The 18,497-nt window shown below is 47.4% G+C and overlaps 1 protein-coding gene across 1 annotated transcript in view; it reads right to left on the bottom strand.

Moving 5' to 3' along the window:
• The window catches only part of LOC143838807 (USP6 N-terminal-like protein), a 54,842-nt gene extending 36,782 nt beyond the window's left edge, over nt 1-18,060 (bottom strand). Inside the window, exons 1-3 of the mRNA XM_077340725.1 lie at nt 18,015-18,060; nt 9,261-9,341; nt 2,605-2,712 (exon numbers count right to left, since the gene is read on the bottom strand). Coding sequence (XP_077196840.1) covers nt 2,605-2,712; nt 9,261-9,299 — 147 coding nt within the window. The 5' untranslated portion in view covers nt 9,300-9,341; nt 18,015-18,060. The remainder of the gene's footprint in view (nt 1-2,604; nt 2,713-9,260; nt 9,342-18,014) is intronic.
• Nucleotides 18,061-18,497: the final 437 nt, after the last annotated feature.

The raw sequence follows: 18,497 nt of genomic DNA, 5'->3' as shown, positions 1-18,497 counted from the left end.
TAAAAGCAGCGGTCACGGCGCAAAATGAAATTAACCCACAGAGCGGATTGGCAAAAACCTGTCACCAGGGCATTTCCCAGCAGTGTTTTGACACAGCAGCTAAAGGTTTGTAACTGTGAAATCCTTTATGATTTAATTTGATTTACAAATTGTAATTGAGAGCCAGGAAACGGAGCCCCCCCAATCGCTTATTAATTGCCTGACCACCTCTTTCGCAGATGAAATACATCGGGCATTCGCAAATGAAATATCTCTCTGTTAAACGGGGCAAGCCAAGATTTTATTTCTATTTGGATGCAGGTCAGTGCGATGCCAGGAGCTATGGGAGATGTTTGAGTGATGTTTCCACTATCTCTTACTTAATGAAAAGTGGCTGGGGGGGGAGGGGGGGCCTTTAAATCTTTACACTCCTGACAATTTTCTGCTCAAAACTGTCTCTCCTCAAATGAAGCTGCCAGATTCTGAATCAGACCCTTGGTCCGTCAGTCAGCAGAGCCGACTCTACAGGGTCTCTGGCGGAGGTCTTCCACATCACCTAGCGGCTGGTATTTTTAATGGCGATGCCAGGGATTGAACCTGGGACCTTCTGCATTGCAAGCAGAGGCTCTTCAGCTGAGCCACGGTCCTTCCCCAGAATACTTTTCCAGCTGTTTGGGGAAAGATCTGGATATTCGCTTCTTCTTGTGGTCTAGGGGTGCGGGTGTGAGGGCGTCAATGAGGCAGGACACACACCATTTGGGGAGGGGAGCTAACACCGGTAATGTAATGACATCACCGGTGTACTTGCTGATGTCACTCCAGGCACTTCCGGAAGCGACATAATGACATCGCCGGTGAGGTTCTAGCATTTGGCCAAAACCAGGGGTAGTCAACCTGTGGTCCTCTAGATGTTCGTGGACTACAATTCCCATGAGCCCCTGCCAGCAAATGCTGGCAGGGGCTCATGGGAATTGTAGTCCATGAACATCTGGAGGAGAAACACAGGTTGACTACCCCTGGCATAAACCACAGTTTTGACTGCGTGCTGGGCTGTCACCGACAAGGTCACGACCTTATTTCCAGTCATGCTGGGGAATGTTGAAACAAGTAAAGCACTTTTAACATTCCCTAGCAAGTATCGTTAAGCACTTCTCGGGCCCAGGAGACAGTTAGCCAAATTTAAAAGAACTGTCCCTTAATTAGAATCCTGGGTTAGGTGACCGGGTGAGCCTCAAAGAGAAGGGCGTTCCACAGAAAAGGAATCATCACCGAAAAGTCCCAGTCGAAGGCAGGGCTATAAAGAGCAGGGGCTGTGGCAAAGATATTTATTTATTTACTTAATTTATAACCTGCTGTTCTCCATGGCAGAGAACCAAAGTGGCTTATGTTTCTCTCCTCTTCTCCATTTGTCCCTCACAAGATACAGGGATTCAAACCTGCATCTCCCAGACCTTAAGTCTCCGCTCCAGCCACTCCACCACAGGGTCTCACAGCCCACACTGGTGGGCTGGACATTGTGAGACGAGGTGGTGCTACAAGTAAAGAAGAAGAGGAGTTGTTTTTATACCCCAGTTTTCACTCTCCAAAGGAGTCTCAAAGTGGCTGACAATCGCCTTCCCTTCCTCTCCCCAAAACTCACACCCTGTGAGGGAGGTGGGGCTGGAAGAGCTCTGCCAGAACTGTTCTGCGAGAACAGCTCTAACAGAACTGGGTCTCGGCCAAGGTCACCCAGCAGGCTGAATGTGGAGGAGCGGGGAATCAAACCCAGCTTTTTAGATTAGTGGCTGCCACTCTTAACCACTGCACCAAGCTGGCTCTCCAGCCAAACTGGGCCCAGAGACAGAAGGTCAACGCCAGTGATATAGAGAGGAGATGACTGAGAGGGGATCTGATAACCATCTTCAAGTATTGAAAAGGCTGCCACATGGAGGATGGGGCAGAGTTGTTCTCGCTTGCCCCAGAGGGACAGACCAGAACGAATGGGATGAAATTAATTCAAATGAAATTCCATCTAAACATCTGGAAGAAGTTCCTGACAGAGTGGTTTCTCAGTGGAACAGGCTTCCTCGGGAGGTGGTAGGTCCTCCATCTTTGGAAATTTTTAAACAGTGGCTAGATAGCCATCTGACGGAGAGGCTGATTCTGTGAAGGCAAAGGGGTGGCAGTTTACAGTAGACGAGCGATAGGGATGTGAGTGTCCTGCGTAGAGCAGGGGGTTCGACTAGATGACCCATGAGGTCCCTTCCAACTCTATGATTCTAGGATTCTATGAAATCGGCCTTGGAGATTTGCAAGGGCAGGAGAATGTGAGGAGTGGGTCACAAAACAACCCCTTCCTCACCCCCCCCTCCCCGCCCACAGACATGGAATCAAACCCAGCAATTTCTATCCAGACTTTTTCAAACTAGAACTGCTTCATTTTAGAGCGGGCAAGAAAAAATTATACAAAGCGCTAACAAAAAATATTCCAAAAAAGCCGTGAATTCCTTTTAAGCTGATTTTTAAAAAGGGAAAAAAAACAATATTATTTTTATTCCTTTCGGTATACAGTGGAAAATTTAAGCTCTCCATTTCCAGCTTTCAGATATCGGAGCCGACGTCTCGTTCCCTATCTTGGAGACTCACGTTATAATAGTCCTTCATTTCTTCTTTCATTTTAGGGACGTCGAGTAACAAAGACCAAACTTCGCCTCTCAGCTGCAACGGGATTCCTTTGTAAATTCTCCTATGAAACTGGAGGAAATAAATTAACATGAGTACAAAGCAGACCGGAAAAGAAGCCACGTGACTGCCCGGCCTCTTCAACAGGCCAAGGGGCTGTCACTTGGAAAGGAGGGGAATTGCATGAATTGGAGGCAGAGAGGAAACTTGGGCAATGAAGGTTTCAGAAATAATAAATGACTACGGGTGAATGTTGAACCGGAAAGTGCTAAAGCAGGATTACAGACAAGAAAACTAAGGGAGGGATACGGGGGACCGCCTTGAAGTGGCTGATCTCCTTCCTTAAAGGTTGGGGACAGAGGGTAGCTATTGAGGAGGAACAATTTCACCCTGGCTACCTGCAGTATCATAGAATCATAGAGTTGGAGGGGACCTCCTCCCCTGCACTATGCAGGACACTCACAACCCTCTCACTCATCCACTGTCACCTGCCACCCCCTTGAGCCTTCACAGAATCAGCTTCTCCGCCAGATGGCTCTCCAGCCTCTGTTTAAAAATCTCCAAAGATGGAGAACCCACCACCTCCAGAGGAAGGCTGTTCCACGAGGAACTGATCTAACTGTCAGGAACTTCTTCCGGATGTTTAGCCTTTGCATTAATTTCATCCCATTGGTTCTGGTCCGTCCCTCTGGATTCATTCATTCATTCATTCATTCATTCATTCATTCATTCATTCATTCATTCATTCATTCATTCATTCATTCATTCATTCATTCTTTTGAATTAGAATCATAGAATCATAGCGTTGGAAGGTACCTCCTGGGTCATCTAGTCCAGCCTCCTGCACTGTCCAGCCTCTGTTTAAAAATCTCAAAAGATGGGGAACCCACCCATTCCCGAGGAAGCCTTTACCACTGAAAAACCACTCTAATTGTCAGGGACTTCTTCCGGATGTTTAGATGGAATTTCTTTCGAATTAATTTCATCTCATTGGTTCTGGTCTGTCCCTCCAGGTCTCACGGGAAAGGTAAGATTACCAGGTGTCGTTGTCCCCTCCGGCCACTGGTCTGGGATGGCAGGTAGGGTTGCCAGATCCAGACTGGAAAACTCCTGAAGATTTGGGGATGGAGCCTAATGAGGACACGGCCCTTAATGAGGCACATTGCTAACGAGTCCCCCTGCCAAAGTATCCAGTTTCTCCAGCAGAGCTGATCTCCGTAATCTGGAAATAAGCTATAATTCCAGAGGATTCCCAGCTCCCACTTGGAGATGGGCATCCCTACTTCTGAGAATCAAAGTGTTTTTCCTTCCCCCTCCGGAACATGCTGGGCCAAATCAAGGTATGATTTGACATCTAATGTCCTCAATACATTCTAAATTAAATCCCCACTACCTTGGCTTGGCAGCTTCTCCCCGATCCGTCCCCCCTTCCCTCCCAGCCCCTTTCTTTTCCTTTGGGGAGCCGTTCAATCACTAAGACAGCCAGACAGAGCAAGGTAGAAGCCCATTGCTGGAGGGATTTGAATGTGAATGCAGTAAGTGGCGTTCTTATTCAACGCCTCCTCAAAGTGATGACCGTATCAGGTCAAGGCAGGCTGAAGCACCTGCGGGGATTGACGGATTCAAAAGCCCTCCCTTGCGAGAATGCAGTTGAGAGGTGAGTGATGGTATTAAAGCGAGAAAGAAAGGCGGAGAAGCAGAGATGTTACCATCCCATGCAAACAGAAGGGCAGGACAGAGTACTGTTTTATTTAGGAGGAGAGATGTGGCTTTTCAGTAGAGCACTTGCTTAGCCTTACATAAGGTCCTAGCTTTGATCCCTGGCATCTCCAGGATCGGCTAGTAGGTGATGAGAAGGACCCCCAGCCTGGGACCCTCGACAGCCACTTCTAGTCTGAGCAGTACTAATTCAGATTCGTAAGAACAACCCTGCTGGATCAGACCAATGGTCCACCTAGTCTAACATCCTAAGAACATCAGAAGAGCCCTGCTGGATCAGACCAGGGGTCCATCTAGTCCAGCCTCCTAAGAACATCAGAAGAGCCCTGCTGGATCAGACCAGGGGTTCATCTAGTCCAGCATCCTAAGAACATCAGAAGAGCCCTGCTGGATCAGACCAGGGGTCCATCTAGTCCAGCATCCTAAGAACACAAGAAGAGCCCTGCTGGGTCAGACCAGTGGCCCATCTAGTCCAGCATCCTAAGAACATCAGAAGAGCCCTGCTGGATCAGACCAGGGGTCCATCTAGTCCGGCATCCTAAGAACATCAGAAGAGCCCTGCTGGATCAGACCAGTGGTCCATCCGCGGAATCCCTCCATGATGCACCAAGAAGGGGCTAATTGTAGGGGTGGGAGGATAGATTTTTTAGCCGCTAGGGTTTGTATTTAATGGGGGTTATTAACTGTATTTATGTGGGGTTTTATTGTGTAACTTGCCACAAGACGGCTTGCTGACAGCGGCGGTTAACAGATCTAATAAGATGCTATAAGACGATCCTGCATTGAGCAGGGGGTTGACTAGATGGCCCGGATGACCCCTTCCAACTTTAAGATTTTATGAAATCACAAAAGTCTCTCTCTCTCTCTCTCTCTCTCTCTCTCTCTCTCTCTCTCTCTCTCTCTCTCTCTCTCTAGTTGCTCTCATATGAAGTGGCTGTGAAATCAAAGACTTAATCAAGGTACAAAGGAAGCTGTATTTCCTTTGGAGCAAAGAAGGCCTAAGCTTGTTTGAACGCAATAACTGGTAAAAGTTTACTTTGCAGAATCAAGCGCAAAACAACCCCCCCCCCCGACACCCCTTTTGGAAGGCTCATAAAAAGCTGCTTATTTCTCAAGCCCCTTCTGGACTGATCGGGGGAGAGAGAGGATTTAGACGGGTTTGCCACCGACCGTCTGATGATGAATAGGTTTCGATTTTTGATTCGTTAAGCCTCCCCGGCTAATGGAAGGGGAACGAAATGGAAGCAGAACAGAGGCCCTCTCCTTTCATCCCTCTTGCTTATTAATCTGTGGACCACACGCCTTATTTCTCTGCCTGCATTCACACCTCTCTTGGGTTGCCAGCCCAAGATGGCGGAATATGGAGATTTTGGGGGGGAGGTGCAGCAAGGGGAGGCACCTCAGAGTCTTGTGTCTTAGGAGGACGGTGGGCTACAAATTTAATAAATAATAATAATAACAATGCCGTAGAGTCCACCGTTGAGTTCCATGCTCTCTGCCAATCTACCTCACGGGATTGTTGTGTGGATAACACAGAGGGGAGGAGAAGGGAGTCAGCCAGGGTTATCCTATATAATAAAATGTGCAGGCCCACTGATTGGCCCTCGAGGGAAAAGGGCCCTCCCCCCAAGGGCCACTCTGAGAAGCTGGCACATTTATTAATTTTATATTTAATTTTATTATTGAATTTATACCCAGCCCCTCCCGACGAGTCGGCTCAGGGCGGATAACAGAATAAGAAAGGCTCAATGGTCCGAAATACGATAAAACAATAAAATCAACAAGCTCCCTTCTAGATTAAACATCCAAGATGGCGGACAAAATCCAAGATGGCGGACAAAAATCCATTGTCAGTCACCACCCCACAGCCTCTGGTTGGCCCTCGCTGGGAAGGGTCCCGAGGACCAATAAGGGGCAGGTCTAAAATGTCCTCCCTAAATATTTTATGTATATTTACTCTCTGACTCCTTGCAGGCAGATCAAGATAGGTCGCCGTGCTTAGTCTGTCTGTTAGCAGTAGAAAAGAGCAAGCGTCCAGGAGTCTAAAGTCCAACCAAAGTCATGGGATGTGCGCCTACCCAGCCACTGATTTTGCTATTCTCCTAGAACAGCCTTTTTCAACCTTTTGACCATGGATGAACCCCTAACATCATTTTTCAGGAACCCCGGAAGTTCAGGAATACCCGGGGCCCCTCCCCTTCGCACCCCCTGCAATTTCCAGGCCCATCATTGGCCGTTTGGGAAGGGGGAGGTTGACATGACCATATATGGTCATCTCACCTAGTAAATTGTGGGTTATTGTGCTATTGTGACCGCCATCTATCTTGTATTTGGTTTATGCCTTATGGTTTTATAGTATTTTATGCTGTTTTATATTTTATTATTATGTTGTGAGCTGCCACAAGCCAGCTTGTCTGGGAGTGGCAGGACAGAAGTCAAATGACAAATGAATGAATGGATGGATGGATGTTTAACAAATTTAAAAATATGTATAAAAAATTAATTAACTCCCACCCATTTGGGAAACTCTTCCAGGGCCGTCAAGAGACCCCAGGATTTCACGAAACCCTGGTGGAGAAAGTTAGAGACACCAAAGCGAGTTGTCCGGATCATTTCAACCAACCTTACATTCTAGCTTGCGTAATTTCTGTTCGGCAACCTGATCTCGCTTTTCATTTTTACTAGGCTGTATATCCAGTTGTAAAACAACAGCCTTCTCCCAAGGCACAACGTGTAAATTCTGATAAACCTTTCATCGCAGGCCGTCCCCTTCTATTTTATAGAAGAGTTTTAAACCACTTTCGATGTCTTTATCAATATGTGCTTCCCGAGTCTTGGGGGGAGGGGGGGAAATCTGACAGACAGGAGAGGATTGTGGGGAGGCGGGAGGGAAAGAGCGAGAAGCAGACGCATGGGGAATTAATCAAACATGCTCTCTAATAGGAAGCTCCGGACCAGAAAGGTCGTATCACAAATTGGCAAAAGGCGCTTCATCCCCAAGGCTCTTTGTCATACGCAAAAAATAACACGCATACCGCTGAATGCAACCGTTGCCTTAGTGATGGGGAAATGGTTTTTAAACAATATATCCAACAGGAAAATGCTGATTTAACACCTGCCTGAAGCACCTTCGGGTTTTTTGACAGCCCGAAGGTTTCGTGCTGACCTTTTTAGAGAAACGTGGGCAGGCGGTTTCTGCTCGACAAATGCGTTAATCTGAGGCAGCAAAAACAAACGGGAGGTGCTTTAAAAGACTAAGAAGGACTTGGTTCTGCCGTAAGATTTTGTGGAGGAGAGCCCGCGCCGTGGATCTGGCCAAGCTGATCGCCGCTGTGCCATGGTAGGTGAATTCAACTCCAGGCCAGGCTGGATTCTGAAGATGTTTGGTGGAAGGATCGCTTGGGCATGGAATTGGGGTCACTGTGGGTGGGCAAGGTAGTTGTGAGTTCCTGCATAGTGCAGGGGGTTGGACTAGATGACCCTGGAGATCCCTTCCGGCTCTATGATTATATGAAGCTGGCTCAAGGGCACAAAAATCTTGTGCTGGACGAAAATCTTGGTCTTTGCATTGGGCTGATCCTGCGTTGAGCAGGGGGTGGGACTAGATGGCCTGTATGGCCCCTTCCAACTCTATGATTCTATGAATAACACAGCATTAATATGGATGCTTTAGGATGCTTAGGGCTGATCCTGTGTTGAGCAGGGGGTGGGACTAGATGGCCTGCATGGCCCCTTCCAACTCTAGGATTCTGTGATTCTGTCCCGAAACTCCTGTTTCTTCATGTCTTTTTCCATCATAGCATCCGTTTGATGGACCAGGCTGTCCGCAAACAGGAAGCAAGGCAGCATCCTGACCACTTTTCCAAGATTTTTGCGGAGCAGGATTAAGTTTGTCAACCTCTAGGTGGGGTCTGGAGATCTCCTGGGATCCCGGCTGATTCTGGGTTGGAGGGGGGCATCATCTGGGCATGAAGCCGCTGCCAGTCTGAACAGACAATACTGATGGTGAAGGACCAAGGGTCTGCTTGAGAACAGAGAGAGAGATCCCCTTTAGTCTCCCCTGAGCTTGCTAGAGTACTGGGAATTCTATCAATCTGCTGACAGCATGCAAGGGGATGCCAAATCGCTAGAGTCAATGTTGATCATGACTTAATCCTTTGAATGTAGCTTCACAGGTTTCTTCTATTTAGGCACACAAATCTCCATTCCCACTGCACAGGTATAAATCAATTATTTCCTAAATAAATTGGAAGCCAGCGTGGTGTAGTGGTTAAGAACAGTGGACTCTAACCTGGAGAACAGGGTTTGATTCAACCTTTGCTTCTTCGTGGGCAACCGGCTGGGTGGCCTTGGGCTAGTCACAGTTCTCTCAGAGCACTCCGCTCAGAACTGGAATCACACAGAGCTGGACGAGACCCCATAAGGCCATCCGGTCCAGCCCCCACCTTCTCGGGAAGTTAAAAATCCCCTGTTCCCCAGGACTTCTCAAAGACACCAGCTAAAGCAGGGATAGTCAACCTGTGGTCCTCCAGATGTCCATGACTACAATTCCCAAGAGCCCCTGCCAGCATTTGCTAAAGATTTCCTTTGCCAATTCTTTCAACACTCTTGGATGGGATTCTACCTCCCTTGCAGGGTGTCAGCTGTGGGGAGAGGAAGGGAAAGGGGATCGCAAGCCACTTTGGGACACCTTCGGTCAGTGAAAAGCAGGGTCTGAAAAATCCCAACTCTTCTTCTTCTATCTGCAGTTGGAACTTTCTGTAGCAGCACTGCCCAAACTCCAGGAAAACAAATGCCTGATTCTTTGCAGATGCATCATTTAAAGCCATAATACCTGAAAAAAGCCATGTACATGATGCTTAAATTGCCATTGTTTTGCAGGGAAACGCCATTTTTTTTACCTTTTCGGAGTTCTTGTATTTCTCCCAGCTTTTCAGCATCTTCAGCCATTTTGTCGTTCTTTCAATTTCCAGAAACTTTTGCTGGAATAGAAAAGCAAGCATCCATTAGTTTCTCCAGCAACAGACTGAGCATCACTAGGATCATAGAGCTTCATAAAAAAACACTGCTAAATATTTTAAAGTTACATATAAGGCAGCCTTTTCCAACCTTTTAACTGCAGAGGAGCCCCTGAAATAAATGTTCAGGCTTCAAGGAGCCCAGGAAGTGATGTCAGCTAGCCACGCCTCCCTGCCACACGCCTCCATGCCATCAGAAGTGATGTCACCACCTGCACCCTTGGCCCTCCTTTCACACCCTCCCTCCGCCTTTACTACTGCTACGGTGGCTCCGCCTCATGTAGTTTGGAAAGAAGGACAGGAGTTAAGATCCCCCCCATGCCATGTCACAACCAACTCTGTCCCCCATTGATTTTTACCCCCCTTGGCCTACCCCCCAAGCCCTCTGGGCAGTGCCAGCCAGTTCCTTATCTTGTGGCCAAATTCATTAAGGTAGGAAGGGAAAGCCTGCGGACCCCCTCCAGAGCTTCCACGCCCCCCCCCCCAATTTTTTGGTTGTGTTTATGACCTAGATCTGGTTCATTCAAATAAGAAAGCCCTGATATTACTGAAGAAGAAGAGTTGGTTCTTCTATGCCGCTTTTCCCTACCCAAAGGAGTCTCAAAGTGGCTTACAATCGCCTTCCCTTTCCTCTCCCCACAACAGACACCTTGTGAGGTGGGTGAGGCTGAGAGAGCCCTGATATCACTGAAGAAGAAGAAGAGTTGGTTCTTATATGCCACTTTTCTCTACCTGAAGGACTCTCAAAGCGGCTTACAGTCGCCTTCCCTTTCCTCTCCCCACAACAGACACCCTGTGAGGTGGGTGAGGCTGAGAGAGCCCTGATATCACTGAAGAAGAAGAAGAGTTGGTTCTTCTATGCCGCTTTTCCCTACCTGAAGGAGTCTCAAAGTGGCTTACAATCACCTTCCCTTTCCTCTCCCCACAACAGTCACCCTGCGAAGGAGGAGAGGCTGAGAGAGCCCCAATATTACTGCTTTGTGTGAATAGCTCTATCAGTGCCGTGGTGAGCCCAAGGTCACCCAGCTGATTGCATGTGGGGGAGGAGTGGGGAATCAAACCCGGCTCACCAGATTAGAAGTCCGTACTCCTTACCACTACACCAAGCAGACCACTGTCAGACTGAACCTCGATGGGCAGATATCTAGACCTTCCGGTGACTTCAAAAGATCACGGCAGGACATGAGAAATTGATAGTCCCGCCCCTAAGGTGCCTGTTAGAGTAATATGCTTTAAGGCAAACCAAGTCTAGAGGATTTGACTTGGATGACCCAGAAAGTCCCTTCCAACTCTATGATTCTATGAAGTCACCTGTCAAGGTTTGGGCTAACTCTTGATACATTGCCTATTTGTTAAAAGGTATGGGTGAGCCTCTTGTGGCGCAGAGTGGTAAGGCAGCCACCTGAAAGCTTTGCCCATGAAGTTGGGAGTTCAATCCCAGCAGCCGGCTCAAGGTTGACTCAGCCTTCCATCCTTCCGAGGTTGGTAAAATGAGTACCCAGCTTGCCGGGGGGTAAACGGTAATGACTGGGGAAGGCACTGGCAAACCACCCCGTATTGAGTCTGCCATGAAAACGCTGGAGGGTGTCACCCCAAGGGTCAGACATGACTCTCGGTGCTTGCACAGGGGATACCTTTACCTTTACCTTTATGGGTGAGCAGGCAGAAGTGGCGAAAATATGTAATACAGAATAGGTAGCAAAGATGAAACCGATATTGTAGAATGTAAAACCGATTAGTTGTGAAACTGGAAATCTAAAAGGTTGAGTACTGAGAGACCCTAACAAAAACCGCTGCATTTTACCGATAGCATTTTAAAAACCATAATGAAGGAGGCATTGGGCGGGGGGGGGGGGGGGGGGAACACACTGCGTGATCTATATAATCATTCTGGTGCTGCAGAGAGCAAGTACCTAGAGGAGCTATAGGATAGGTGGACATACGTAGTCTGGAAATGTTTTTATGATGTTAAGTGATTGTTGTCTGAGATTGCACATTCTCTTATTTGCTTTTTTTTATTACTGATTTGAAATGTTTTAAAATCCTTTTATAGTTTCCTTTTGTATTGGAATGGCCTACGGCTACATGCAATAAAACCTGACGACTGTATAATCATTTTCAATACACATAATTGTGCAATGCAATCCCCCTTTTCGTTTCCGCATCCCCTTGATACATCGACTTTGTTTTCCAAAAATAAAAATAGATATTAAATATGAAGATTGCGCACTCTGCTCTCTGACCACACCGAGGAGAAAGGCGTAATTTAGTTAAACGCCGCTGGATGGACTAATCACAGCTTTTCCCCGTGAGATAAAAGGCAGCCGGTGACTACAGGTTGCTGTCAGACTGATATCATGACTGTAATTTCCCAGCACTTCATGTCTCCGTAATAGAAGAGAAGTGTTCTAACGCACTATAATCTTGCCTTTTGCCTGTAAGCCGCTAAGGAAGAGTTTGTGGTGTTCGTGATGCTTAAGTACTGTTGTTGGCCGTCTAGAGGAACAGGTTGGCCACTGCGTGAGACAGGATGCCGGGCTAGGAGGACAATTGGTCTGGGCCCAGCGTACCTGGGAGACTACCTATAGCCCTCAAAGAGAATTATGCTTTGCCACCTCCAACTGGCTGCGGATCCTTGGCCCCAGAGAAGCACGTCGGACCTCAACAAGGGCCAGGGCCTTCTTGGTCCTGGCCCCCACCTGGTGGGGCCACCCTGAGTCCGCTCACAGGGAACGGCAGTACAAAAACTGAATGAATGAATGAATGAATGAATGAATGAATGAATGAATGAATGAATGCTGCCATGTAGAGGATGGAGCAGAGTTGTTCTCTCTTGCTCCAGAAGGATGGACCAGAACCAATGGGATGAAATTAATGCAAACGAAATTCCATCTAAACATCCGGAAGAAGTTCCTGACAGTCAGAACGGTTTCTCAGTGGAACAGGCTTCCTCGGGAGGTGGTGGGTTCTCCATCTTTGGAGATTTTTAAACAGAGGTTGGATAGCCATCTGACGGAGAGGCTGATTCTGTGAAGGCTCAAGGGGGTGGCAGGTTACAGTGGATGAGCGATAGGGTTGTGAGTGTCCTGCATAGTGCAGGGGGTTGGACTAGATGACCCAGGCGATCCCTTCCAACTCTATGATTCTATGAATGAATGAATGAATGAATGAATGAATGAATGAATGAATGAATGAATGAATGAAGGAAGGAAGGAAGGAAGGAAGGAAGGAAGGAAGGAAGGAAGGAAGGAAGGAAGGAAGGAAGGAAAGAAGGAAGGAAGGAAGGAAGGAAGGAAGGAAGGAAGGAAGGAAGGAAGGAAGGAAGGAAGGAAGGAAGGAAGGAAGGAAGGAAGGAAGGAAGGATATTAGCAAGAGCTCATTCCTTTATTCACTCATTTATGGACACCAGAAATGACTATTAGTCTCCAAGGCAACTTTCTCCAACACCAGACAGCTGGGTGGCAAAATTCTTTTTCAATATTAAAATTAGAGGCTCCTGGAAAGAGACACACATTTTCCCTGTGCACATTTTCTCAGTAAGCCCCAAAAGTGGCAGGCTGTCATCCTCCTTGCGACTCCAAGACAACTCTGTCAATCGGATTTGTTTATTGGATTCCTCACCCGCTTTGCGATGGGAGTCCCCAAGCCTGCTCTGTAAAATACAAATCGACTTAAGACCAAAGCTTAAAAAAAAAAATTAAACCATAATCTAAATAGGCCTGCGAGATGTAATACAGCCAGAAAGTAGAGAATAAACATCTCCGCCAGAAATTTAGAAAACAAACTCAAAAACAAACTATACACCAAATCTTTGTAAAAAATGGAAAATGCAGCACGGGAGGAGAAAAATGGAAGTTCTGACCTGATCCCAAGCAGGTGGTTTGATGGTGACTTGACCTAACTCCCACCCTCTATGGGATCTCTCTCTGCCATAGGGCAAGTAGTAATACCTAGGGGTAGGGGGGAGAACATTGCTACCCAATGCCTAAGGCTCCCCTTTGGCCTGATCAATCAAAGGTCAGAGACAGAGCAACAGCTAGGCAACAGCACGCATCCAGGGTCCCCCTGGCCCTGCTGTTATCAGTTTTCCCTTTCTTGCAGAAATCTTAAAAGTCTACAGCTCGATGGTCGGTGTGTTTAAGGCCCCAAGTGGGTTTCCGCCATCCAATTGTGACGGAGGAATATACACATTCAGCAAGAGGCAGCATCTTTTGGAGGCATCCTAGCCCTGACCTGGATAGCCCAAGCTAGCCCTATCTAGTCCACTAAGCAGGGCTGGTACAAGTCAGTGCTCGGATGAGAGATCACCAAGGAATATTAAGGGATGAAACGTGGAGGCGGGCAATGGCAAATCACCTCTGAATGACAGTAGTCTGGAAAAACCTATGGGGTCACCATAAGTCAGCTGTGAAATGACAGCAGAGAGAGAGGGAGAAAGGGAGAGGAATTGTTCATCCAGGAGATAAGAACATAAAAAGAGCCCTACTGGATCAATCATGGACCATCTTCCTAAGAGTATAAGAGCCCTTATGGATCAGACCAATGGACCACCTAGTCCAGCATCCTAAGAACATAAGAAGAGACCTAATGGATCAGACCAGGGGTCCATCTAGTCCAGCATCGTAAAAACATAATAAGAGCCCTGCTGGATCAGACCAATGGACCACCTAGTCCAGCATTCTAAGAACATAAGAAGAGACCTAATGGATCAGACCAGGGGTCCATCTAGTCCAGTATTCTAAGAACATAAGAACCCTGTTGGATCAGACCAGTGGTCCAACATCCTAAGGACATAAGTAGAGCCCTGCTGGGTCAGACCAGTGGTCCATCTAGTCCTGCATCCTAAGAACATCAGAGGAGCCCTGCTGGGTCAGACCAATGGTCCATCTAGTCCAGCATCGTAAAAACATAAGAAGAGCCCTGCTGGATCAGACCAGAGGTCCATCTAGTCCAGAATCCTAAGAATATCAGAAGAGCCCTGCTGGATAAGACCAGTGGTCCATCTAGTCCAGCATCCTGAGAACATCAGTAGAGTCCTGCTGGATCAGACCAGTGGTCAATCAATCAATTTTATTTACGGTCATAGACCAGCCAGTAAAAAACATAAAATTACAAATATAAAATCAATTATAAATGGGTGAAAACTAAGAAATAAAAACAATTGTATATGGATCCAGTATAAAAGCACTAGGGAACAGGGTTGGTCCAGCTCTGCCTTATTTTTATAGCTACCCAAGCAAATCTAGCAATAATTTTTGTTAGATCTTTATTTGTGTCTGAAAGTAGTAGCTTAATGCAGTCCAGCATCCTGGCTCACAAAGTGGACAATTAGTTCCACAGGATGGCCAACAACAAGGCAAAGATGTCAAGGCCTTTCCTCTGAATGTGGCGGTTCCCCTCAGTCACCATAGTTAGCAGCCACCAATTGGCTTATTTATTAGATTTGAATTTTATATCGCCCATCATGGTAGCCCAGCTCTACAGGACTCACCTGGAGGTTGGAAACTCTAATCAGACCCCATGTGTTCCTGACCACACTGGTCAGGGCTTAGCAGGGACACCATTTTGGTCACAATATCGGGAGCAGGAAACATGAATGTGCCAAAGTGTATGAAGGACACTCTGTGCAAAAGCCAAGATGGCCGTCCCCTGGGACCAGTTCAGTTGACCATTTCCTGTGTTCTGCAAACTATCAAAACACTGTGCTGCATAATAAGCCAGGAGGTTGATTAGCTAATTTGCGGTGATGACATCTGACATTTCAACGTGTTCTAAAAAGCGTTTGGCTTCTAAAAATTACGATTGCTTTCAAATTATCATTCACGATTTCTTCCCTCTGAAAGCCCCAAGGGGACTGTATTACCGAAGGAAGGAAGGAAGGAAGGAAGGAAGGAAGGAAGGAAGGAAGGAAGGAAGGAAGGAAGGAAGGAAGGAAGGAAGGAAGGAAGGAAGGAAGGAAGGAAGGAAGGAAGGAAACAGTGTTTTCTTTGAACAAGGAATAAGGATTAGCAAGGAGATGCAACCTTTTGAAAGTGCTACCATTACATTAATTGTTGGGAGAGATGACCGAAAGGCAACTGAAAGCAAAGAGCAGAAGTTAGAAACCTCACGGGACCAGCTGCCCCAGGACACCATGCAATCCCAAACAGAATTAACACTCTTCTAAATCCACAGAAGTCAATACAAATGTGAAAAGCCGTTTTGGATTGCAGAATGTCAGAAATATACAAGTGTAATAAATAAATACATAACAACAAGAGACAAACGCTGGCACGTCCCTTCCTGCCCACCCACTCACAATCTGCCGAAGTTCACAAAATCAGCATTTCTGTCAGATGACTAGGCCTCTGTTTAAAAACTTTTAAAGATGGAGAACCCACCACCTCCCGAGGAAGCCTGTTCCACTGAGAAACTGCTCTGACTGTCAGGAACTTCTTCCAGATGTTTAGATGGAATTTCCTTTGAATTAATTTCATCCCATTGGTTCTGGTCTGACTCTCTGGGGCAACAGAAAACAACTCTGCTCCATCCTCTATATCAGGGGTAGTCAACCTGTGGTCCTCCAGATGTTCATGGACTACAATTCCCATGAGCCCCTGCCAGCAAATGCTGGAGGACCACAGGTTGACTACCCCTGCTCTATATGACAACCTTTCTGCATGGAAGTGAAAAAGCCAAAGGACGGATCCAGACTGCTCATTTACAGTCATGCAAATGCAATCCCCAAACCACCAGAGGTCAGGATATCACCAAAAACTTAACAGTAAAATACGATTATTAACATTATTGGAAGAGCATAATGATTAAGCCCAGGAAGAGCTTCCTGGCGGTTAGAGCGGTTCATCATTGGACCAGGATTCCTTAGGAGGTGGAGGGCTCTCCTTCTTTGGAGGTTTTTAAGCAGAGGCTAGATAGCAATGCTGATTCGGTGAATTCTGGCAGATTGTGAGAGGGAGGGCAGGAAGGGAGGAAGAAGACGACAACGGCAATGAAGAAGAGTTGGTTTTTGTAACCTGCTTTTCGCCACCAGAAGGAGTCTCAAAGGGGCTTACAAACACCTTTCCCTTCCACTCCCCACAACAGGCACCCTGTGAGGGAGGTGAGGCCGAGAGAGAACTGGGACTGACCCTGCTGGCTATATATGGAGAGGTAGGGAATCAAACCCAGTTCTCCAGATTAGATCTGTTAGGGGAATAGTCCGAGAACCAGCAGCAAGGATCTCCCGGCCCCTAGGCTCAGCCGCAAAAATGGCGGCTGCTGGAGGCGGAGCCATAGACATACCCGGAGGAAAGGGAGAAGAGGGGAAGTCGGGGAGGGGAAAACTGGGAAGTGAGTGAATTAAATCAACACAGGTGGCAGCTGTCTCCAAAGCCCTGTTCTTTTCGTCTGCAACCACCCAATAGATCTCCAATGGCCTGTCACAAGGGCCCCACCTGGCTCCACCCATTTCCTGAAATCACTCGGTGGGCACCACATAAAATCACGGTGTCATGGTGCCCGATGGGCTACAGAGGGGTAGTTTTTTAAAACGGGATTTGGGATTTCTCGCATTTCTCAAAATCCAGCCCTGAAAAACCACAGTGTTTGGGATTGAACAAAACAAACCCATAATATACAAGCAAAGGTCCTCTGACACGTTGCTCCTGCTTAATACACACACGCGCACACTACAGGGAAATGACGTCCAGGGCCAGAAGCCACTTAGAAGAGCAAAACTTTGGAGGGCCTTTTCTGTTTTCACGCAGCAGAGAGCGACTTGAACCAGGCAGACATCCAAGGGCAATTTAAGGGGGCTTAGTTAAGTGCGGCTCGGGGGAGAAGCGGCAGAGCAAACCGGGAGGGCTCTTAAAAAAATCTTCTCAAGCTAGAGGGGCTCAACGTCCACTTGGCCAGTGACCTCTCTGTCGATCCTGAAAGTCTTTAACGACTCCAAGGGGAGCACGTCGGCTGCCTCCGTGGGAAACTAACTGCGGGATCATCGTCCAGACCGGACAGGGGGAAAAGAACCTTGCTGGACTCAAGGCCCAGCTGAGCTTCTGCCAGTCAAATATGCGGGTGAGAACCAGAGTCGTAACCAGCACCACTACGAAGAATCCAAATGCGGGATCCGAATTAGCTCGCTACTGTGTGTAAGTGCCATCAAGTCAGAATCCGAATCACCCAGAGCTGGAAGAGACCACCAAGGGCCATCCAGTCCAGCCTCCCACCTTCTTGGGGACTTAAAAATCACACCCTTCTTACAGGTGCTCATCCAATTCCCTCCTAAAAAACTTTCAATGAAGGAGACTCCATCAAACTCTAAGGCAGTGCATTCCAACTACGGACAACCCTCAGCCAGAAAATTCTCCCTATATTGAAGCGTAACCCACTTTCCCATACTATGAAGCTACTGCTCATAGTCCTTGTCTCTAAAGCGGCAGGAAACAAGCTAGCTGCTTGTTTCTGCTCACTGCCTGCCCTCCTCCAAGCAACACATAACCCAGCTCTCTCAACCTTTCCTCGTAAGACGTGGATTAAGTCCTGCCAACTTAACCGCATCCACATGAGTCAAAGTCCTCCAAAACGTCCTATCATTAAACCGTCTTGATCAGGGCAAGCGCAGCATAGAGACACGGGACGAAAACCCACAAGACTTACCCTGTCTGAGGCCGAGTCATGGACGGGGAGCTCCTCTTGGCTAAAAATAAAGAGGGGGGGGGAGGAGAGAGAGAGATTTTTATTTGCATTTAATCAAAACATTTCCTTTTAGATTGTCATGGGGCATTAGAGGCAAATGCAGCAGATAAAATTTGAGGAACTGGTTAAAACGTCAGCATAATATAAGAAAGGGGGGGTGGGTGGAGGGGAGAAATGGCTTTTTGTGTCCCACCTTTTAATCCAAAGGAGTCTTGAAGCGGCTTACAATCGCCTACCTTCCCCCCCCCCCCCCCTCATAAAAGAAGCCCTCTGAGTTAGGTGAGGCTGAGAGACCACTGAGAGAAAATGCAACTGGTCCAAGGGGACCCAGCTGGCTGCATGCAATGGAGGAGTGAGGAAATCGAACCGGGTTTGCTGAGGCTGCTGCTCTCGGGCAGAGAGGTCTGATCCAGCAGGGCTCTTCTGATGTTCTCAGGATGCTGG

Source organism: Paroedura picta, chromosome 5 (genome assembly GCF_049243985.1).
Source record: "Paroedura picta isolate Pp20150507F chromosome 5, Ppicta_v3.0, whole genome shotgun sequence".
In the NCBI taxonomy this organism is placed as follows: Eukaryota; Metazoa; Chordata; class Lepidosauria; order Squamata; family Gekkonidae; genus Paroedura; species Paroedura picta.
Note: the sequence above shows the minus strand (reverse complement) of the source record. Positions and strands in the feature narration are given on the sequence as shown.